Below are 25,540 nucleotides of genomic sequence, written 5' to 3'. Positions count from 1 at the left end.
TCAATATAGTTTAACACTGTTAGTTTTCTTAGCAAAATCAGCCTACCATATGAAAACCTCCATTCATTAAAATCCGCGCAGAGAACACAAATGGAGTTAAATACACAAATTCAGAAATCTCTCTTTTGAATTCCCCATCTAGAATTATTGTTTTAGCTTTCAACTATACACCACCCAAAGACTATTTTCAGTTTATTCAGATGACTCCACGTCTCCACCTACATTAAATCAAAGCCTACATACTGAACTTTCCCTGTATACACATGACAATATTCTTGCACCATTATGCTCTTGCGCATTTTTGCTCGAAGATTCCACCATTGCATCAATAGTCAATTATTATTTACATATCAAATTATGCACTCCATAATTCACAACAAAAACCATGATCGCAGGGAGGCGTAACGAGGCAGCGCCTCCGGGCTCCGCCGCATGTGCAATCGTCTCCGTTTCCAAATTTTCTCAACCACCCAAACACTCAAAGCTCTCATCGATGTCGTCCACGACCACCAACACATTTGTTACCTCCACTAATTATTTGCACCGCTTTATGCAATTTCTCTACATAAATAATAATGCTTCAAAAACTAACAAATTGAAAATTAATGTGGTCGGCGTTTGATCTGTTTCTTCTCCATGGTTCACTGGTGTGGATGAGATTTGTAACAGAAGAATAAAAGAAACATTTTTTAACTCATCTATTATTCTAATCAAAGATCGGTCTTATACTCCTTTGTAATCTAAGCTACGTGATATAAATCTATAGGGTTCAAATATAGCAAGATATATCCTCATTTTGAAAGTTCAATTGGTGTTTCCACTTTCCGCTTTTCATGTTCATGAATATATCTCCACCCGAGTTCTTTGCTATAAGCGCATGGAGGTTTTCATATCATATTTAATGTAGGTTTTCTTTATTGAATGGATATTTTCATATTGTAGGCTGATTTAGCATAAAAAACTAACGGTGTTAAACTATATTGACGGAATGTATTAGATTGGAATATTAGTTAAAGTTTTTGTATGATATATGACAACTTAAAACTTTTTGTACTAATTTGAAACATTGGTGAAACATTTTGTATGAATGATGTAATTACATCGCAGTTTTCACATCTTTTTTAACTCCTGCAGTTTTTACATCTTCTTCAACAAATATGCCATTATTATTGTTTTATATGCGACCATTTTCTTGTCCAATTCGCATGTGTTGTTTACATTATTCTACACTCCGTCGCCATTTGTTTTATCGGTAATTTAGGTTCATATCAGTTTTTTATATCCTAATTAATTTCTTTAGTCGGGTTTCATTGTTTAATATGTAAATTCATTTTCGCAATTTTTTCTGATTCTGTTAACCCATATCATTTTTCATTTTAGTTGTTTTTTTTGTGGCATAGATTTATTGCACCATTTTTCTATAAATGGAAACTGTAGTAGATCCTTCTTCGCTTGGAGACAATCAATCATTCTCCGATGACGTTGTAGAAAACACAGGTTCTTCTGTTGTGAAATTTTTGTATTACAATGTTCGACATATCTCAATGGTTTGGTTGTGTATTTAATCGCAGCAATGTTCTATGTCACTTGACGTTATTTTGCATTTCATTTTTTTGGGAAATGTTGTCAATTTTAATTCGTTTGTTATGATATAATTTCTTGTTCAGTATGACCCATTATCATTGTTATTTTTTGAATTTGTGTACTTTAACATGTATGACACATTTTTGGCATTGGTATGATATGTTCTATTATATGCTATGATTTTGCCTATATATGATCTATGTGGTAAGTTTGTGAAGCAAGTAACAGATTTTTGCCAATGGCATAGTAATGTCTACAACACAAAAGAAGAAACTAATAGAGGACTTTTATGAGGCAAAGGTATCCCAAGAAATAGATGTTCACCCATCAGAAGTCGTCAGCACGAAGGGATCTGGTAGTGGAATTCCGTCAAGGTCAGGGTCGGATTTTTTGTCGGATTGTCGGATTGTCAGCAATCATATATATTGTCTGATTTTTTCCAAATGCCAAAATGTCACGACCGTCTTCAATTCCAACTTCGTTCCAAATTTAGTATGCAAGCCGACATTGCTAAGATCTTTTTCAATCCAATAATGCACACTAGGATCAGCAGTCTCAAAGTTCTTTGGATCAAAACTACCATATGCACCTGGTAAGGTGCGGAAATAGCCCATTCCACGCTGTGGGAACATGTCGGTAATCCTTAAAATTGCTATTGCCAGTTTGCCGCACAAAAGTAACTTTTACAAATGTTCTTCCATAGAGTAAGTTGTGAAAGCAAAAGAATATCCAAATTCGAAATTCCAAAATTTAAAATGGACAGTGGTTCAGGATCATTAAGTTTGTTTTCTTGCAATATTGCAGAGGTAGCATCCTGCCTCTTTGATACTTTGCTTCCTGCGACGTACTACTCCTTTCTAAATTGAGCTTCTCTTCCAACTTCTCTTTCTCCTTCCAACTCCTCAACTGTTGTTGGAGACTTAACTAATTCACCAGATTGATCTTCAACAGCAATATCGTAGAAGCCAAGTGGTGGTCTCTGTACATCAGGAATTTTAATACGGCAAAGGTTAATTGTCAATTCAAGCTCTCTCTCTGGATTTCCTTTTTATCTTCTTAGCCTTAGTGACAACCAACTGATACCGAGCTTAAGAATGCATATCTACGGTAACAGGAGGGTCAATCTCCACATGGTGCAATTTTACAGGGTCATCGCAAGGTTGCAACTTGTTTAGTATTACAGTTTTATCATTTCAGTGTATGAATGCAGCAATTTGTTTTTTTGCAGGAATCATCTTAAACACTTTCAAGAAGCATGGAAACCAAAGAACACATATTGCATGGAAAACAGGAATATGAGGTGAGTATATACATTCTACATAAAATCAAATGCACGAAACAGAAAAACTAATAAATCTTCATTCTAAATTTTGAATGCAGGGAGAAAAAGATAAAAATTACTCCTCTGCAGAGCAGATTTATTATTCCAGTCAATGGATGCAGCAACATTTTTTGCATGAATCATCATAAACAATTTCAAGAAGCATGGAAATCAAAGAACACATATTGAATGGAAAACTGGAATAAGAGGTGAGTGTATACATTTTACGTATAATCAAATTCAGAAAATACAGAAAAACTAATGAATCTCCATTCTGAAATTCAAATGCAGGGAGAAAAAGAAAAAATAACTCCTCTGCAAAGCAGTGCAAAGTCTCAAGAATAGCACAAACGGAAGGAATGGCATATTGAAGGTAAGAATACTAAATTAATCGTGCATAGTGCTGAATACAGCAACAAAATGAAAAAACTGAAACAAAATAAATGAAAAAAAAAAGAGAGTGAGCATTCACAATAGAAAAGGGAAAGACGAAATAGGAGATAGAGATCATAGAGAATATGAATTAGGGAAGAACTAAACTGAATTTTTTTCTGTGTGGATGATTGCTATCTAATTCTGAGAAGGGAAATGAAGTAGTAATTGATTATGGAAGTGGTAGGAGTGGGGTATTTGTAGGCCTCCCTTTTTCAGCATGGATAGCAAACAATGCATGTTCCCATAAAAACATTATCATGAGTGACCTTTCAGATAATAATCAGAAATAAATAATAAAACAAAATCAAATAATAAAAAGAACACTGAAATATCTGATAGAATTATTCTAACAATTAATAATATAGATATTTAAAACTAATAAAAGTAGCCGTTGTACTTTTGTCATGATTTATGTGTAGTAGCCTTTGTTACATCTTTTTATGACTATTTTAAATTTTAAAAAATATTTCATGTGTACACTGCAAGAGGAAATATATATATTTTTTTGGAAATATTTCAAGGGTGATGCTAAACAACCACATTATGGTTAACCATAAAGGGTATATTAGTAAATTTATGTGTTAATTATATATTAAAATATTAATTGTAGATAGTGGAGAAATTGAAATGACTTTATTAACCCTCTGCCTCATTTTCGTTTATTTCAAAATTTCCCTCTTTTCTTAGTTTTCAAAATTTGAATTAAAGTTATACATTAATTACTACAGTTTTATAGTTTCAATAACCGAAATTTAATGCACAAATCTTTATGATAACCATATTCATTAACATCAAAATTAACTAAAAAATCTCTATTACACTAGCTACAGAGCAACTTTTTTGAAAAAAAAAAAGAATGCATTTAAATTTCTTCTCTCATTGACATATTTCCTAATTATTTTTTATATATCTATTGCAAGTCACTCTAATAATCGTTTCTCTCATTTTTTTTCTTTTCTATTTTTTAATTTTTTATAGGTACACAAATATGCAATTATATTTGCATACTCCAATAATATACTATAGTACTAATTATTTTCATATTTTGACACTAAGTCTGAAGTAAACAATTTTATGGAGGTGGGTGGGTGGGTGTTTGGATTTTTGTCACCAGGATTGTTTTTACAAATAAAATAGTTAAATAAAAATAATTCAATGATTAATCTATTTATTTTTCAATATTAGGATTTCTTTTGCAAAGTAAATAGTTGGATGAGAATATTTGACTTATTAATATATTTATCTTGTATTATTAAATCTTGATCACATTAATTTTATTTTATTTTAAAACGAATGTTAATAGGATTTCTTTTACATGCCAAAATAGTTAGATATAAATAATTCACTAACTAATATACTACTTATGTGTTATTAGATCTTGATCACATTAAAAAAATTGTTCTATCAAACACTTATGTCATTAGAAATCCTTTTACAAATCAAATTAGTTGAATGAGAATATTCACTTATTGTTCTATCTATTTTTGTAATATCAAATTTATAATATTAAATAATTTCTTTAATCAAACACTAACGTCATTATGGTTTCTTTTACAAATAAAATAGTTGAATGAGAATAATTTATTACTTGATCTATTTATTTTTATGATATTAGATAAAAAAATATTATTATTTAATCAAACAACAATATTATAATTGTTTTTAGAAATGACATAGTTGGATTAGAATAATCCGGGTTAATTTCATGGTAGGTTACTAAACTATAATGTTTGAATCAAAATAGTAGTATAATTAGGGATATAATCAATTGCTAACTAATTACCAATTCCAAATTGAGATCAATTTTCAACCATTAGATTAGAAGATCTTGTGATTAATATAATGTCAAGTATAATATATTTTATATTAAAATAATTATTAATTAAATAAAAATGGTATTAATGTCAAATCCTACATTTAGTAATTATAACTAACTACTTTCTCTCTCCTCAAAATCATCTTAAATCTTTAAATTTACGTAACTCTCTCAATTTAAATTATTTTTTCGCAAAAAATATATCAAATTAAAGATAATTTAATAAGGATTCCAACGAGATCTCAATTGCATATGTTCCGACGATGTTCGGGTGATGAAATTTGATAAATTATATTTCAATTTTCGTAAGCAGCTTTTATCAACAAATGCAACAAAAAATCTTAATATATTGTAGGCAAAATCTCAATATTATGCATGTCCAATCTCAATAAAAATGTGTTGATATTTTCTTGTCTTTGTATTGATATTCTAATGTCATATTGTTGATATTTGTAATACACAATGTTGATATAAAAAAAACACCCACGAAAATTATCATATGATAACATAATGACGATATTACCCTTTTGTTGATATTTTGTCTACTATTTATTGAGATTTGTGAGCTTTAATCTTATCCACTCATTTTAAAATCCAATTGTGGAAATTTAGTCTTGATTTTGGATTAAGATGCTATAAGAATTAGAATAGGACCCGTATCAATTAATCTAATCTATTTTCCAACATTGATTTTAAATTATATTAATAAATTATTTAAATCAAATATTTGTGTCATTATTAGATCTCTTTTAAAAAATCTCAAATATATTTAAAAAATCATTAGTCAAACATTAGTATTTTTTTTTTAAAATCAAATAGTTGGATGATTATGTGAACATTGTTTATTGAGGTACGGTTGAAATAAATATTGGTATTTGATGTGCTTGTCTATAATTTGTATCCATATCACCATATGCACACATATACTATAACGTATATATTAAGAAAATATATTTTTGAAAGATTTTTATCATAATTTTAAGTTTGAACTAGTAATATTTATTCATTTATGACGTATATAAATATTTAATACTATAACTATTTAGTAGTACTAATTTTCAAAGGGTTAATGTGATTAATTTTAATTATTTTAGACTTTGAATGTAATTGCTTATTTTTTACATGAGTAATCTGTTATATTTTGCTTTCGGAGTTTTTTCGTACCATATAAGTATATTTGATGTAATAATATTAATATTTTATCATGTTCTAATCATTCATATAGTTAATGATGTGCAATAGCAAAAATATTTTACATCATAATTAATATCATGTGAAAATTAGTAGTAACTGCACTAAGTGGAGTGATCAATTGTTAACTAATTAGCAATCCCAGATTAAGATTAAATCTTAACTATTAGATTGGAAGATCTAGTGGTTGAAATAATGTTATATTGATTATATTTTTAATTAAGAAAATTAACAAATAAAATTAGAGGGGATTAATGTCAATTCCCTCTCATTAAAACCATCTTAAAACTTTAAATTTACGTAATTCTCTCGATTTAAATAATTTTTTCGCAAAAAATATATCAAATTAAAGATAATTTTGTAAGGATTCCAACGAGATTTCAATTGCATATGTTCCGACGACGTTCGGATGATGAAATTTGATATTTTTTATTTTAGTTTTCGCAAATGTTGATAACAGATTTTTATCAACAAATACATCAAAAAATCTCAATAAAACCATGTAAAAATCTCAATAAATATGTGTTGATATTTTCTTGTACTAGTGTTGATATTCTTATGTCATATTGTTGATATTTGTAATACACTATGTTGATATAAAAAAAACATTCACGGAAATTATCATATGATAACATAATGACGATATTACCCTTTTGTTGATATTTTATTGAGATTCGTAAGATTTAATCTTATACACTCATTTTAAAATTTAAGGGTAGAGATTTGGTATTGATTTTGGATTAGGGTGCTATAAGAATATGACTCACTGAAGTAATATATGAAAATTAACAAAATTAAGTTAATTACAGTAACATCATGTGAAAATTAAGTTAACTAAAATATTTTACATCATATTTAATATCACAAAGATTAATAAAACTAAGTTAATTAAAATAATTTCAACGAATCTGTTTAGAAGACTAATCAGGAATATATGTGAATATACATGGATGCAGTATATATAAGAAGTTCAAAAGGTGTTACCATATTTTGGCATCTTTTTTCAAAGAAGTGAATGACATATTATGTATGATTAATTTTATTATTAATCACTTTATATTTGTCAATAATTATTGGGTAGACGTAGACATACCATGTCATAATGTTTTCTTAGTGTGATAGTGAATATTTCTTCATAAAACAACTAGGCAACATAACTCGTGAATGAAAATGTCATATGAGAATAAATTACTACTCCCTCCGTCCCACTTTAAGAGTCCCGGTTGAGTTCGGCATTGATTTTAAGAAATACAAAGGAAAGTTGGTGAAAAAAGCTAGTGGAATATGGGGCTTATTACCAATTATGGAATATTCAAACCGGGAATTTTAAAGTGGGACATCCAAAAGTAGTAAACCAAGACTCCTAAAGTGGGACGGAGTGAGTAATTAATTTATCAAATTTGTAATGTTAGATCTTACGCATATTCAAAAAATCATTCAATCAAAATACTAATGTCATTAGAAATTTATTTAGTTATTTATTTTATATAAGATCTATTAAAAATTTTATTTAATGAAACAATAATATACGAATTAATATTGCAAATCTTTTTATATTTTATTTATAAATGAATAATAAAATATTGTTTACAAACTGAATCCTAGAATATAGGAAATAAATATGGATAGTTGTTAATACTTATTTCCTACCTAAATTCAAGGAAAAAGATTATAGAAGAGATGAAATGAGGAAAGAGGGAAAAACATGCGCCATTTTTGTATCAAATGGGAAAGAGGGATAAGCAGGCGCCAGTTTTTGGGAAGAGATTGGATGAGAGGCGCTAAATATAACAGAGGATAAAAATATAAATATAGTTACTATTAAATCAGAAATTATAGTTAAATCATTTTTTTTTGCTATTGAACCAGTTTATAGTTGTACATTGTGACTGAATAGCTTTTCCCATATTTCAAACTCATACTTTCCAATATTCAATACTGCACTTGCCTCAACATTTAATTTTTGCTGCAGAATTTAGACCATCTCGATATTGGAAAAACTTTTGGCATTTGGGTGGAATATTCAATGCTTGTTTCAGGCATTTGACAGCTTTGGAGAAAAAGGTACTCCGTATTAAGCTTGAGCATTGTTCAATACAGCTTAATTTCTATATTAGATGTTTCCAAAATAGTTATTTCGATTCTGTCATCTTAACAACTAAATCAATGGTCTAAAATTCCTTTTTTTTTGTCAAATTTCATCATATAATTTTAGTTATATGCAGATTTCATAAATGTAGGTATCATAGAAATTTATGCAGATTTCATAAATGTTGTTATATAGAGATTAATATTTTTACAGTTGACTCTGCAACTTATCAAGATTCCTTTTTGAATAAATTCAATAGATAGATACATAGAGCATAAATGGTATGAAATTCTTTTTTTTGTCATATTTCATCATATAATTTTAGTTATCTGTAGATTTCATTAATGTAGTTATGATAGACATTTATTCATATTTCATAAAAGTTGTTATATTAAGATTAATAATTTTACGGTTGATTCTAAAACTTATCATAATTACTTTTTTAATAGATATGGAGTAGTTGATATTTACAACATAATATACCTTTTTCAGGTATGCAACAAAATAATGCCATCAAAGGAAACATGGAAGATTTAATATTTATTTTTTTCAGGTTTAATAAAGTAATTGATATCTATGAAGGAGTATAATATTGTATTCATTTACAGGTACAAATTATTTGATTGAAAATGAGGAAGCACAATAAATGCCACATTGGAAATACAGAAGCTTATTATTTATTATGTATAAACAATCACTTGTGCCCAAAAAACAACAGAGACTTTAAATATTCTAAGCAGTTTTTAAAATGGCGTGACCAAAATGAGTGACTGCACAAATTCTGCTCAAGTTTTTAGAAGGATTTACGTAATAAATAAAAATGAAAATCAATTGGAAAATCTGAGCCTCTTTTCCTGCCTAAATTCTCACAATGGCACTTCTGTAAATATCAATACAACTGCCACTTTAGATTCTCATAATGGCATTTCTGTAAATATCAACACAACTGACACTTTAGATATTGATACACTTTAGATATTGATAGATTCTTATCCCTTCGCAAAACCTGTATTTGATAAGAGCGTTATTGTTCCATATGTGTCATCTGAATTCCACTTTTACCCTTCACTAAATGTCCAAATTCTCTGAATTTCGTTCATATTCTTGCGCGCAATAACAATAGACTTTTCCCCAAGCAATTGCAAGTGGATTTGTAAGAGAGAAATAACAATAGAAGAAAATAGGCGAGGACATTATAAGTATATAAATATAGAGCCACTCATGAATAAGAAAATTGTTATGGTTAAGACAGAACACAAGACCACTACATTCTACAGCCTCTCTTGTAATACACTCAGGTCTACTAGTCTAAGGTCAGTCGTTAAGACAAACAATCCAATCTATGCAACATGTGGGTTCTATTGTTGCACGAATCCTTCTTGGCAGGTCAGTGCACATATCGATTCTACAAATGTTGAAGGGGCGCGGAGGGAGGAGAAAGGTGATAAATTCCACGCAGCCACAACCTCATCAAAAATCACAAGGCAGCAATATCCGCCTAGTCCATTGAGAGCCATATCGCTTCAAAGTTGTCAATGCGTGCTGTAACTAGAACTTAATATATCCTCAAACTAATGGTTCACAAACAGGTAGGTCGCATCAATAATTATGTGGCAACTTCATCGACCTCTGAGTTGAAAACAAAGCTAGGAAAAGTCGTAGTTATATCCCTGCAGACCATGAATCACATCAATTGTCCGCCTAGATAGTTAGGGAGATTGTGGATAGATGGCAGGCAATAAAAGATTACCTCAGATATGGGAGTGTCATGATCTTCAACAACGAAGGGTTTCGAGTCACAAAGTTGTGCCATTCTGACTTGTCTATTTTTCCATCCTGGTCGATGTCGGCTTCCACAAATGTCTGTCAAGGATTTGCATTAAAACAAGCATGACAACCTAGAGATCTAGATGTGGCCAACCAGCAATGTGCAGAAGTAGTGAACAGTTAAGCACAGCCAAAACAAGATTGCAAAGAAAGCAAATGATATCCATTAAACAAGGAGGAAAAGCTAAATAATACTATAAGGACCAACATTTCTGAAGGTGTCAATTCAAGATACATACACAACACAGTGACAAAATTACAGTTCAGCAGATCATTGCATTGGATTTGCCAAACACATCAACAATGACTTAGACTCAGTAATGGCGCAAAATACACATCAGCCTTTTCACACAACCATCAAATATCAACTATTAAACTTAAGACTGAATGCATGAGGAAGAGGGGAGGGGAGGGGAGGGCAGCAGTAGGAAGCATAAGAATGCCACAACAATGAACTTATGTAAATTATGTGATACTCCACTTACTTTATCTAATATCATCTCAATAGTTTCATCAGCGAGCTTCATCTCTGACTCACATAGAAGTGCAATCAACATTTGTTTAACCTACAAAAAAGCAGGTGTTATGAAGAATCTTGGGATCAATTTCAAGAGAAAATAAATTGACAGAACAAACCCATTTCCTCAGTCTACACTTAAGAACAGATAATCACACTACACACAGAATCAAAACCCCAATAATGAAAGTTTTCTAATCCCTTGTAGTGAATGAATTATCAAGAACTTAATCAAGGTGATAAGAAAAGGTCTTGATTTTGCAGAGGAATCAAGATTCAAAATGCACATGCTAAAATATAAAAAGATAAAGAATGACGCAAAGCAGCATTTATGTTGTATGAGTATATCAAAGTTCCACGCACAACAGCTATCAGTTTATCACTTTAGCAGCAACGTTAGTGTTATTCATAATAGGATAAAGAGATATAACTACGTAGGCCACGGGCCACCAACTGCAACAGCAGTCCATGCAACAATGTTGTGATCACCTAAAATTGGTTCTCCAGACAGGTGTAAAAATGTATGATTTCATCCAGAATCCAGAACTTAAATATACTCACACATGGTAGGCGAAATCCAGTGACATTACATTATATATATATATATATATATATATATAGAGAGAGAGAGAGAGAGAGGCTATGCAAAACCCATTCTTAATACAAAAATGCAGAACCAAGCATACGGAGGTCATTTTTATGTCATCGTAAGCTTATTTTTATGTCATTATAGTAAGGATGACATAAAATGATCTTAACATGATCTCAAACCCGAATTTATAATATGACCTAAAACAGCTTTATAATGACCCTCCGTGTTTTTCTTTAAATATTGACCATTAGATTGCCAAATCTCATGGTCAGGATTTTGTATTGAGATCAATTTTTGTATTGATCATATATATAATGGAACAGGTGTTACGAGAAAAATAAAAGGGTCAAGATGGTTCGTACGAAGAAGAATGGTGAATGTGCCTAGATAACAAAAGATTGGAAAGCAATGTATATTTGCCGAACAAAATTTGTTTTAGACCAGGGTCTCTTACCTAATACATACACGTTCCCTTGTATATATAATGCAGTACTTAAAAAAATATGTAGAATTCGAAGATCTCTTATTAGAGGGAAAGAAAAGGAAAAAAAACTGAGCACTGAATTGACAATTGAGCTTCTCAAGTTAGGGACAACAATTATGTAGATCTGGTATTCATAATACAAAGACTTAGGCCTCTATGACAGTGAGCCAAAATGGAAAGATAATATACAAAGAAAAACAGATCCAACTTCAGTCCAGAACTATGAATCATCCTTCACTTTTGACTCCATTTTAGCATGAGGAAAAGCTGATCATATGTAGGAAAGTACAAAAGATGCAAATAGTCACAAATAATTACCTCTTGGCGTTCGATATATCCAGTCCCATCCATATCATATAGCTTAAATGAAACTGCAATGCCCGACCCAAAAAGGAAGAAAAGAAAAGCTACTTATTGATTGAAAATGGAAAAAAGAACAAACAGGGGAAACTATGTCAAAAGAAGTGTCACCATACAATTGATTTTGTCCTCTTGTGGAGCATTTGGATGGAAAACATTGAGTGATCTAACAAAATCCCCAAAATCAATTACACCTTTTTGCTTCACATCAAATAGATCAAAAATCTGCAAGTAAGAGATGGAGATTAAGAAAATAAAATAGCATCAAAGAGAAGCATGCAGCAGATGATACCATCTCAAAGGCATATTGAAAGTAGTATCCGCTAGGGTATTACAAAATTTTGTCAAAGATCTGCCAACTTCATAGTTTGTGTTTTCTATACCTGAATATTAGAGGCTCGTTACGTCATATTTTATCGATATTAAAAACAAAATCAACTTCCTTACAGCTTTTACATTTAAATATTTAAAAGATCATGCATCATAAATGTAAAAGTAGAAATATTCTCCATACTTGTGTATTTTGTGAGGGAGGAGGCTATGTTCTCATATTACCAATGGTGACACGATGCTCAATTTCGTGTCTTACGAGTTTTAAAGTAAAATTAGGGGAGAAGAGCACTGGAATTCTAATCAAGTTGCTAGTGTGATTGAATGTCAATTCCGATCAACTCATCTTCATAAACAGCCTTGTAAAAAGATTACAAAACAGGTCATTTAATACAAAGATATGGCAGTTACTATATGCTTTCAGAATCAGAGTCATTAGATAGTCTTGGCGAAAATTAAATGTATTAATTTACTAGCGAGGGGCATAACAATAGATCTAAGAATATTCAAAAGGAAAAGATAATCATGGGCAATACACTAAAGCTAATTGACTAAAAGAATAACTTACAAATGGCAGCAGATATTCATCATCGTTTCTTATGTTTGGAAAAGGCACTTAAGTAATTCTCACAAACAGATTAGTAGTAATTATTATACGAAGGTCAATTCAGAAGCCTAGACTTCCCTGTCTCTGATCTATTTCATGTCTTAAAGAAACTCTGTATAAAAGTTCATCTACTAACTTCTCCAAGTCTTTGTAAACAAAGGAAGAGAGAGTGTTTTCAAGGGAGTTATTGTCTGCATCAGCCTTTTTCAGAAGTTTAAATGACACCATTAGCATTAACTAAATAGATTGGTTAGGGCGGCCATGCCAGAGAACATAGGCTGGAAGGAGAACTGAAGTTATTACTTAGAGATTTTGTGTACCTTAATCAGTAATTTCAGGGCATGTCAATAATTTTTTACGAACTAGATATTATTTAAAAAACATTTATTTCCTCGCTGATCCCATAGTTATCCTTATTCCTCGTTGTCATGATGTCATCCTGATCCTTTGCTGCCAATTTTAGAATTTAGCAAAATACTATCACCATAAACTGACTACCCAAAAGAACCTACTTAATCAACATAGCCTCTAAATATTCTATAAGTCTAAGCAATTCAACCTAAGAATCATAAAGCTCAGCTTTTCTCAAAATTCCTCTGTAAAGAACCTTTCCTGGACCTATAGGAGCAAGCATCCAAGTATTGATATAAATATATAATCATATGTTACAATCTAAAATATTCAATTAGTGCCCACTGGCCAAAATATTGTGAAATAACCAGACTCGGTCACCTACCCGATTTGCGAAGAGATTCTCCTTTTTCCTATTCTTGAACAAAGCCAATTGAAGTTCTTCCTGCATATATACACATAAATGAAATGGGGTGTGTACATATCTGCACAAGGGAGGTCAAAAGGTTCTGATATGCACATTAGTTATGCATTATTTCTTGGAGGACTGACAAAGACGTGAAATATAAGTGACAAGGCACTGATATTACAAACAGAAAAGAAAGCAAGAAAAGTAGAAGGAATACTTTTCGTCACATGAGCAATATAGTTCATTAAATAGGGGAACATATTATAGCACTAACATATAAAACATACATAATGCCAACTTATCACAAAAGGATCACCTTTTTTAGAACTACACAACATGATCGTGACAATTTTACAATTAGCTGATCGACTCACAAATATGAGATAGAACAGAAATGATAGATATATTAACTACCAGAGGGCTATAACTTTTTTCCATTTATAATGATTATTATATTATTATAATAATATAATAATATTATTATATTACTATGAATCATATTATTCTCCTATTAGGCAATTACTATGAATGGCGCAGTCTAAAAATTAAGACATAAAATAAATTCAGAAAAGAGAGTTGGCAAGGTCAACATCTGTTGAAACTTACCTTATTAATAAGTCCATCGTCAATAACAGAACTGCTAATGCTCTTAAACAGCTCAAATAATGCTTCAACCTCACTCACACTAACTGCAAAGCAAGAACAACGTGTAACCTAACTACAGAGAAACGAAAATACCAACTGAACTGGAGGAACTCGTGAGTTTTTCATGCACAAAAGATAAAAGCATGTAAACAAAAGAAATGTGAAGCTCAAAATCAAGAAACTAAACAGGCATCAGTAATTTAGAGATGAATTATGAAACAAAGCCAAAAGATGACACATTTCCGTAGTTTCAGACTTTCAGGCTTTCAGGTCATAATGAGGAGAAAGGAACAGAAACTCTGAAAGAGAGAGATTAATGCTTTTAGAAGAAATCGTGTATTCATCACTACTCGAACACCCAGTAATGGAGCAAACAAGAGAGGAACAAAATGAGTATCAGCTGACTCCCTTAATGAGACTCCTATCTGCATATTTAATGAGACTCGTATACACATATATGGTATTTTTTTGGTATAATATATTTTACGCGACCGGTAAGTAATAATTGTGCATAATTTTTTGGCAATGATTATCAAATTACTAAATTTGCCATAATGACAGCAATATTACATGCCTTAGCCACAAAGCCATTCTCATTTATAACGGAATAAATTAAGATTAACAACTTAAAGCAATCTAAAGACATGGGAAAGAGAAATTACTTACAAGCCGTTTGGGAAGCAAGTAGAACAGGGTCTTCATGTCCAGGAAACTGCTTTCTTGTTTTAGAATGAAAACAGCCCATCTAAGGGAATAAGTCCCCACAATGCTACAACACATTATCAAAATTCACTTAACCGTGCAAAATACCCAGCCAATCAAAAAACTTAAAATGAACTACTCAATGGGTGATCCAATATAAACAAACTCATGGTTTCTGTAACAACAGAACAAGAAGATGTTTAGTTAAGCAGTTTCAAAACCCCTAAAATATGAATTAGTTTGGGTGAAAAAAAGTGAATTGTAGATCAACGGGTGATGAAACCATGCTAGCAGAGAATCTGCAAAGTTTAAATTAACAACCAAAGATTTCTCCCAAGAAAGCAAAAACCAACAGGCTAAGTTAAGCTCTCAATACAGATTTCAGAATACCGCACTTCCTTTTAAGAATAAGCTACCAAACTTGGCAACAACAACATAAAACCTAATCTAAGGATTCCAAGCAACAAAACCCTTGATTATATACACCTTCGGCAAATCATACCAAAAAAATATATACATGAATATAGGAAGCGACGCAGAATTCCTCAATAAACAGTTAAATCGAAACATTCGATCGACGTTGGACCAGTTAAGCAACAGATAAAAACTGATCACTCACCGACTAAATGGAAATGAATCGGCAACGGGATCGAGTCCTAAAAGTGAAAGCTCTCGAGAGGCGATATGCACATCAATTTGTAGGTATTGAGAAGTTCATTGCCTAGAGATGTAATGCGAAACTATTGGATTTGTTGGTGAGGGAACCAAAAACGGAAAAGCAGTAGAGGAAAGTATACATGAACAGGAAAGGTTGGGTGAGTGGAGTCGACGCGCGAGCAGAGGAGCGTGACGAGGGCATATGCAAATAAAGGATGTCGAATATTCTTATTTGAAATTTGATCAATTATGACATCGGATCATTAATTATACCATAAACCATTCACATCTTTTCCAAATAGGAGTATTTAATAAAAAATTCAATATACAGATATGCTTATGGAAAAGATTCCCTAGACTTAGATAACAATATAATTCTACCGAAAATACAATTAATTGCCACAGTTATATAATTCTATTACTCCCTTCGTCCCTGAAAATTTGTCACTTATTTCCTTTTTCATCTATTTCTCAAAATTTGTCACATTTTACTTTTACTCCCTCAGTCCACCATTAGGAGTCCCATTTGTTGGCGGCACGGGTTTTAAGAAATGTTAAGAAAAGTGAGTGAAAAAAAGTTAGTGGAATAGGGGTCCCACTTGAATATATTAGTTTTAAATAAAATGTGAGTGAAATGAGTTAGTGGAAGGTGGGACCCTATTACCATTTATGGTAAAAGTGAACCAGGACTCCTATTCGCGGATGGAGGGAGTATCATTTTTGGTAGTGGATTCTACATTCTACTAACTCATTCCTACTCACATTTTATTTTAAAACTAATATATAAAAGTAGGACCAACATGTCACTAACTTTTTCAACTCACTTTTTATTACATTTTTTAAAACTCGTGTCGGGTCAAATGGTGACGAATTTTGGGACGGAGGTAGTATTTGTTTTTTTATCCATCTTTTCTATTATCTTGGATTCTGACTGCATTTTATCTCATTAGTGGGGCAATTATACTTTTTTATTATAATATATGGAGGGGCAATTTAGTTCTTAGCTAATAAATTAATATAATTTGCTATATAAATGTACATGTATGTGAAAAATTGAGGTGGGGCGTTTGCCCCTTCTCACTATGAATTGGATCCGTCCCTGCTCCTACATATCCTAATACACAGTGACGAATGTACATTAGTTCCACAAGTGGCAAATGCCCCTCCTCAAAAAAATTCATTTGTGCTATTTTGAGCATTATTTGTAAAATTTTTTTTAATACCCTTATATATGCCCCTTCTCAGATCCTTAAAATGCCTTTATCTATATGTTTGCCGCAGGTATATAAAATTTCTGGATCCGTCCCTGCTAATACACCGCTAAAAAATTGACAAGTGAAATTCATTTTATGGAAATAAAAGTTATTTTCGATATAACCTCTTTTCTCATGTAAAGAAATACTATAAACTACACCAATTATCAAAATCGTACTGCATCCCCTAGCCTAAGTGAGACGTATTGTTTTTTGGTATATCTCAATCTAAGTCATATGTTTCCCTTTTTGGGATATAATTAACTAACTCATTTCTCATACTTTATCCTTTTATCTTTCCTATTTTGTTCACTATCTTATTTTCCCTCTATTTCTTACTTTATTTACTCTCTCACACTTTACTATTAAAAATTTAATTAAATAAACACCACTTCCTAAATTCTCATGTCAAAATAGAAAAGTTTAGCTTAAATCATGATAAAGGGAGTACTTTATTCAAATCAATTATGTAGAATTAGGATCCCACTTATATTTAAGATATCTACCCTATCATACAAATTACTTACTACTCCTTATGATTCATATTAAATGTTTCATAGTATTTCCTTATGTGGATCTCACATCTCACAAACTCAATCTAAATACAATTATTATAAAACAATATATAAAAAAGTATGACTTAGAGCATCCACAATAGGGGCGGCGCGGCAGCTGCCTCAATCGCTGCCAAGCTGACATACTTGGATTTTACATGGTTTTAGAGGGTGGTTTTGTATGAATTGGAGCATATTTCGTCTATTATTAGGCGTGTTTATATCTACTTCTCTATTATGTTGGTATGTTGACCATTTTGTTAAGAATGTGTAGAAAAAGGTACAAAATATGTGGATGTGCAGCAGCCTTGGTTTGAGACAATATTTACGGGAGATTTTGAAGTCCAATCAGCCCCTAATGCATACCAATCTCTTCGTCTTCGAAAGAGCTTCTCGTGGGTATCTCGCACGCCTCAATCGGAGTTCGGTAGAAGAAGTTATGGCCGTTATACGAACACTGCGTTGTCCAGAAAATCTCACCCGGCCGGGTGAATTATTACCCTATAATTCCACCCGGCCGGGTGGCGTAATTATGCCTGCGAGATTCCAGAGAGTACCAAAGAAGTCCCACCCGGCCGGGTCCGTCAATCTGACGTTTTTCAAAGCAGAAACGCTATTTTTGAAGAGGGGAATAAAGAGGAAGAATTAGGTCAATTCTATTCATTCTCGACAAGCGACAAAACAAATCTCTCTCTTTGTGAAGAACTCTTGGAAGAAGATTGAAGATTCAAGCTTCAATTCTTCCACCAATTGCAATTCGGATCATGATTTCCACTGTTTTTCCTTGTTTCTATTTGTTTTCTACCATGAACATGAGTAGCTAAACATCTTTTATGTAGAATTCTTGGTGAAGATGCATTGATTTATAGTTTTAATCCAATTGACTTCGTTTTTATCTTGCTCTTGCAATTGTTTGAATTATTCTTGTGCTTTTTCCTAACAATTGCTTGATCACCAATTGGGAGTGTAGGGTTTCTTAGACTAATCGGGAGATGAAATATTTAACCTTGAAAGAAGAATTTTTCACACCTTAATTCAATAAAACTCGGGAGAGTTGAGGTTTTGAGTGGGATCTTTAATCTAATCGAACTATTAGGAGTTAGGTCTAAGAATTAGAAGGGGACTTCAATTATTACACCTAATCTACGGATTTCTCACCTCGGGAGGGGGTTTAATCTATATTTGTGATTGATTCAACAATTCTGGAGACTTTAAATGGTAAATCGATTTCAATTGGGTTAGGCTATGAGTTGTGCATCGGATCCTTGAATTTTGCATATTTCTTCATCTTTATCTGCAACTTGTTTCTTTGTTCTCTTGTTTAAGTGCTTATTTTAATCTTTGTTTTTATATGCTTTTAGTAGTTGTTAGTTTAAAACCAAAATTCTCGATCGTCTGGATAGTAGTTGAAATTGATTCATGGTACTTAGGTTTACACTTAATTGTCTCTGTGGGATACGATATACTCTTGCTTGCTATTTGCTACAATAGCCCTGTACACTTGCAGGTATTATTTGGGTAAAATAAAGTTGAGTCAAGTTTTTGGCGCCGTTGCCGGGGACAATTTCTGTGTTAATTAGCTTGATATCGTGATAATAATCAAGATTACTAATTCAGACATTACTGCTTTATTTCTTCTTTTAATTTTTCGAGTTCTCACATTTGTGTTTCTTGTTCAGGTGTATGCACACACGTTCTAAAGGCTTGCCTCTATAACCTTTCGACTCTGAGATCGAAGCATCGAACCGGAAGAGGAACGCATATAGGAGACTCACAAAGAAGATTCAAGCTTCTTCGCCAAACCGCGTAGGAGCATCTTCAGATCGGAGGGACTTCTCACCTATTCGATCACCAGTTCAGGATCATATTCGGCTTGATCCCAATTCTCCTATTCTGATGGAGCACGAAGAAGGGAACAACAACGGAGGCAACAATGGCCCACCACCCCCTCCTCCCACCAATGCTGAGCTTCTACGACAGCTGGAGGAATTGCGCCGACAGGTTAATCGTGAACCAGCTGTGCCGGTGCAAAATCAATATGTATACCACGGAGTGGCAAACCCAACCGTCTTCAACAATATTGATGCCAACAACTTTGAGCTGAAACCAGGACTGATCCAGATGGCGGAAAACAATGCTTTTAGGGGCAAATCCTCAGATGACCCTAACAAGCATATTACCAAGTTCATTCAGATCTGCAACACGACGAAAATGAATGGAGTGACAGATGATCAGATCCGATTGAGACTGTTTCCTTTTTCTTTGGAAGATGCGGCAAAGGATTGGCTCGAGAGTTTGACACCGGGGTCCATTAGAACATGGGACCAGATGGTCCACAAATTCCTGGAGAAGTTCTACCCTCCTAGTGAGGCTATTAAGAGGCAACACGAGATCATTGCCTTTCAGATGATTCCTACAGAGACTATCAGAGATGCATGGGGGAGATTCAAAGCCTTGCTGAAGAGGTGTCCCAATCATGGTCTGTCCCCAACAGTGCAAGTCATTACATTCTTCAAGGGTTGTATACCTGAAGCACAACGGGAGTTAAATCTCAGCGCGGGAGGTAATCTTCTCAAGAAAGGAGAGGAGGAGGCGATGGAGGTGATTGAAGAGCTTGCATCCAGTGATGAAGGATGGAGCAACGAAAGGAGTAAGGTGCATAGGGTGGCTTCTATCATGGATCATGATACAATGAGCACCTTATCCGACAAGCTGGATGCCTTAACCATGAAATTTGACTGCATGGCGATGAGGCAATCGTCACAAGAGCCCCAAGGAAGTATGGAGGATGTGAATTACGTGCAGCAGGGGGGCAACATGTATTACAATAACTCACGCCCGAACTTTAATGGGGGAGGATACAACCAATATGGGAACAAGGGGCATCCCAATCTCTCTTATGGGAACCACAATAATGCTCTGCAGCCTCCTCCGGGATTTACAGTTTCTGATGGGATGGTGAACGACCCCAAGAAGATGACCACAGAGGACATACTCAAGTCCTTCATGCTACAATCTAATAAGGTCATGGAGCAGAACAATCAAAGGATGGAGAAGGTCGAGGCGGATGTAAAGGGAATGGCCACTCATTTGAAGAACATTGATATTCAGATCAGCCAGATTTCCCAGACTGTGAGTACTCTTACTCAACCGGGAAAATTCCCTTCTACCACTATCATCAATCCCAAGGACTGCAAAGCTATACATCTGAGGAGTGGAACAAACTACGAGGGACCTTCGATGCCATCTGAGAATGAGGGTAGAGTAACAGAAAAGAGAGCTGAAGAGGAGGAATTCGTTGAAGAAGATGAGACAGTGCAAATTTCTACTCCACCTAAGGAGAACACGACTATACCTTCACCCACACCACCTACAGCTCATACTCCAGCTGAAGTGAGGATCCCTTATCCTCAACGTGTTCAGAAGAAGAAGACGGATGCTCAGTTCCCTAGGTTCTTAGACATCTTCAGGAAGGTGAACTTGAATATCCCATTGGTGGAGGAACTTCAAGAAATGCCTACATATGCAAAGTTCCTAAAAGATGTGCTCTCCAAGAAGAAGAAGTGGAGTGACTATGAGACGGTGAACATATCTGAAAACTGTAGTGCCATAATTCAGAAAAAGCTACCGGCCAAGCTAAAAGATCCTGGTAGTTTCAACATCTCATGCGTCATTGGAAATGACAGACAGACAAAGGCACTTTGTGATCTGGGGGCGAGCATAAATTTGATGCCATTATCGTTTTTCAGAAAGATGAAGATCGGCACTCTCAAGCCGACTACAATCACACTGCAGATGGCAGATAGAACCGTCACCTATCCTAAAGGAATTGTTGAGGACGTTCTTGTGAAAGTACACGACTTCATATTTCCCGTCGATTTTGTAGTGTTGGATATGGAAGAAGACGTGAATGTACCGCTTATCCTGGGGCGTCCATTCCTTGCAACGGGAAAAGCATTGATAGATATAGCGAGGGGAGAGCTCACTCTTCATATGGGCAACAAACGCCACATCTTATCTATCTACAATGCTATGAAGAGTCGTGAGGAAGAGGAACTGGTTACGAAGAAGGAGTGCAAAGCTGTGCATGTTGTAGAAGTCCAAAAGGCACAAGAAATTGAGTCCACATTTGGGGATTTCTCTTTGCCGCAGTGGATGTTTGGTTCATATGGTGGATCAATTTCTAAAGAAAAGACTGCATCAAATCCTAAAGTGAAAGAGAAGAAAACAAAAGCTGAAAATTCACCCGAAGTGGAAACCAAAATTTCTGATGGAGCTCTGAAGAATACTTGGTGGAAGAAGAGATTGGCGAGATCCTATACTTCCAAGATTGGCAGAAAATCCAACACCACCATTTATGGCGTGACATGATGCAGCTCATGGAGGACGTCGAGCCAACGACGATAACCAAAGGCACTGTAGGGGAGGTAACCCCTAGTAGGTAACTTTTAATTTTATCGTTTTAGTTTATTTTTGGTGTGTTTTGTGTTGCTTTCATACCATGTAAGTCTCCCTTCTCCACCAACTTTTCAAACTTATTCTTTGCATAGCTTTGAATAAGTTTGGGGGGATGATATGGTGGATAGGGATACTAACGAGGTACTTATCTTATTGCTTTAGATTGATTAGTTGTCTTTTGTTGCTTTTTATTTTGTTTTAGGATAGAATTGTTTTGTTTGGTTGTGATTGATTGAAAATTTAGAGGCTTGAAGTGAAAAAAAATTTGATTTCTTGGGGTAAAGACTAGTTGTTAATGATAAAAACATCATCCATCTTTTAAGCTATCATGGTCTTTGACTTAAGAGTTTGAGTAATAGGTGCATAAGTAACGAATTGCTTGTTTGCCTTGATTCATGCTATTACCTGAGTGAGATTTGAGCCAAAACTTCTTTTTTGTGTGATTTTTTATCATATGCTTGTTGTTGTTTCTAGAACTTGCTCCTAATCATATTAAATCTACATAGTGAATGTGAATTTAGGAGATGACGTTAGGCATTCTTTGTTCTCCCCTTCACAAGTGTATATATTTTTGTCTTAATCCCTAGTTAGCCCTCCTAGCCTAAAAAGTGTCACAATGTCAAATATTTGTTAAGTCACCGTCAAGAGTGATAAGCCTACAAACTTGGAAGCACATATGGGGCGTTATCTAAAAAAAAAAATGTAATGGAGGTATAAGCTAGACGAAGTCTAGAGGAATAAGGGAAAAAAAAACAATAAATTTGTGGAGGTATAAGCTAGACGAAGTCTAGAAGAGTTATTGGTTGGGTTTCTAAATAAGTGGGGACCGGATGGGAGGAAGAAGTTCGACAAAGTCTTACTTATCTGAGATTTGTTATGAAAAATGGTCTTTTGTTGGGATTTGTAATATGAGAGTACTTGGGCTTCTCTTACTTCTCAGCCACTTTAGCCAAAATGTTCCCTACCGTCCAAAAAGCCACATTACAACCTTAATAAAGTCCTTTCTGATTTTAGATTCACTTTCACATTCTAGTAGAGGAGATGTTTGATTTTGAGCAAGCATATGGTAAACACTACTTGTATTTTGATTTGAGAGTATTATTTCTATACATACACCTTTGAGAGTGAGATACACATACACATATCTTGAGAGAAGCATGAATCCAAGGTGATATACGAGTTAGTAGTAAAAGTGCACTCGACGGCTTGACTTTATAGAATTTGTATTGTGATATGCTCTTGTCTTCCATACTCTTTGAAACAATGATGATGTCTAAATCCCTTTAAATCCAAGTCTTCTTTTAGTTCTTTTTTCTTCATTGCTCGAGGACTATCAATTATGTAAGTTTGGGGGAGTTGACATACTTGGATTTTACATGGTTTTAGAGGGTGGTTTTGTATGAATTGGAGCATATTTCGTCTATTATTAGGCGTGTTTATATCTACTTCTCTATTATGTTGGTATGTTGACCATTTTGTTAAGAATGTGTAGAAAAAGGTACAAAATATGTGGATGTGCAGCAGCCTTGGTTTGAGACAATATTTACGGGAGATTTTGAAGTCCAATCAGCCCCTAATGCATACCAATCTCTTCGTCTTCGAAAGAGCTTCTCGTGGGTATCTCGCACGCCTCAATCGGAGTTCGGTAGAAGAAGTTATGGCCGTTATACGAACACTGCGCTGTCCAGAAAATCTCACCCGGCCGAGTGAATTATTACCCTATAATTCCACCCGGCCGGGTGGCGTAATTATGCCTGCGAGATTCCAGAGAGTACCAAAGAAGTCCCACCCGGCCGGGTCCGTCAATCTGACGTTTTTCAAAGCAGAAACGCTATTTTTGAAGAGGGGAATAAAGAGGAAGAATTAGGTCAATTCTATTCATTCTCGACAAGCGACAAAACAAATCTCTCTCTTTGTGAAGAACTCTTGGAAGAAGATTGAAGATTCAAGCTTCAATTCTTCCACCAATTGCAATTCGGATCATGATTTCCACTGTTTTTCCTTGTTTCTATTTGTTTTCTACCATGAACATGAGTAGCTAAACATCTTTTATGTAGAATTCTTGGTGAAGATGCATTGATTTATAGTTTTAATCCAATTGACTTCGTTTTTATCTTGCTCTTGCAATTGTTTGAATTATTCTTGTGCTTTTTCCTAACAATTGCTTGATCACCAATTGGGAGTGTAGGGTTTCTTAGACTAATCGGGAGATGAAATATTTAACCTTGAAAGAAGAATTTTTCACACCTTAATTCAATAAAACTCGGGAGAGTTGAGGTTTTGAGTGGGATCTTTAATCTAATCGAACTATTAGGAGTTAGGTCTAAGAATTAGAAGGGGACTTCAATTATTACACCTAATCTACGGATTTCTCACCTCGGGAGGGGGTTTAATCTATATTTGTGATTGATTCAACAATTCTGGAGACTTTAAATGGTAAATCGATTTCAATTGGGTTAGGCTATGAGTTGTGCATCGGATCCTTGAATTTTGCATATTTCTTCATCTTTATCTGCAACTTGTTTCTTTGTTCTCTTGTTTAAGTGCTTATTTTAATCTTTGTTTTTATATGCTTTTAGTAGTTGTTAGTTTAAAACCAAAATTCTCGATCGTCTGGATAGTAGTTGAAATTGATTCATGGTACTTAGGTTTACACTTAATTGTCTCTGTGGGATACGATATACTCTTGCTTGCTATTTGCTACAATAGCCCTGTACACTTGCAGGTATTATTTGGGTAAAATAAAGTTGAGTCAAGTTTTTGGCGCCGTTGCCGGGGACAATTTCTGTGTTAATTAGCTTGATATCGTGATAATAATCAAGATTACTAATTCAGACATTACTGCTTTATTTCTTCTTTTAATTTTTCGAGTTCTCACATTTGTGTTTCTTGTTCAGGTGTATGCACACACGTTCTAAAGGCTTGCCTCTATAACCTTTCGACTCTGAGATCGAAGCATCGAACCGGAAGAGGAACGCATATAGGAGACTCACAAAGAAGATTCAAGCTTCTTCGCCAAACCGCGTAGGAGCATCTTCAGATCGGAGGGACTTCTCACCTATTCGATCACCAGTTCAGGATCATATTCGGCTTGATCCCAATTCTCCTATTCTGATGGAGCACGAAGAAGGGAACAACAACGGAGGCAACAATGGCCCACCACCCCCTCCTCCCACCAATGCTGAGCTTCTACGACAGCTGGAGGAATTGCGCCGACAGGTTAATCGTGAACCAGCTGTGCCGGTGCAAAATCAATATGTATACCACGGAGTGGCAAACCCAACCGTCTTCAACAATATTGATGCCAACAACTTTGAGCTGAAACCAGGACTGATCCAGATGGCGGAAAACAATGCTT

General features: G+C 33.9%; 2 protein-coding genes and 1 long non-coding RNA gene across 3 annotated transcripts; 2 read left to right on the top strand and 1 right to left on the bottom strand.

Moving 5' to 3' along the window:
- The first annotated feature begins 2,781 nt into the window (after positions 1-2,781).
- LOC148931091 (uncharacterized) lies at positions 2,782-3,872 on the top strand. Its single transcript, XR_016136838.1, has 3 exons — positions 2,782-2,884; positions 2,965-3,114; positions 3,197-3,872. It is a non-coding gene; the product is annotated as an uncharacterized LOC148931091 (long non-coding RNA).
- A 5,757-nt stretch (positions 3,873-9,629) lies between these two features.
- CBL1 (calcineurin B-like protein 1) lies at positions 9,630-16,078 on the bottom strand. Its single transcript, XM_048115032.2, has 9 exons — positions 15,880-16,078; positions 15,225-15,327; positions 14,520-14,602; positions 13,890-13,949; positions 12,333-12,441; positions 12,175-12,227; positions 10,749-10,829; positions 10,187-10,299; positions 9,630-10,106 (listed from the first exon to the last, which is right to left on the bottom strand). Exons 2-9 carry the CDS (start codon positions 15,301-15,303, stop codon positions 10,043-10,045), a joined length of 642 nt encoding a protein of 213 aa, XP_047970989.1. The 5' UTR covers positions 15,304-15,327; positions 15,880-16,078; the 3' UTR covers positions 9,630-10,042.
- Positions 16,079-20,319: 4,241 nt separating this feature from the next.
- Positions 20,320-22,095, top strand: LOC148931090 (uncharacterized). The gene has a single exon (XM_089066718.1). The coding sequence runs from the start codon at positions 20,320-20,322 to the stop codon at positions 22,093-22,095; it is 1,776 nt and encodes a 591-aa protein (XP_088922844.1).
- The last annotated feature ends 3,445 nt before the right edge of the window (positions 22,096-25,540 follow it).

Source organism: Salvia hispanica, chromosome 3 (genome assembly GCF_029641045.1).
Source record: "Salvia hispanica isolate PSC_SH4W2 chromosome 3, Shi_PSC_v1, whole genome shotgun sequence".
Classification (NCBI taxonomy): Eukaryota; Viridiplantae; Streptophyta; class Magnoliopsida; order Lamiales; family Lamiaceae; genus Salvia; species Salvia hispanica.
Note: the sequence above shows the minus strand (reverse complement) of the source record. Positions and strands in the feature narration are given on the sequence as shown.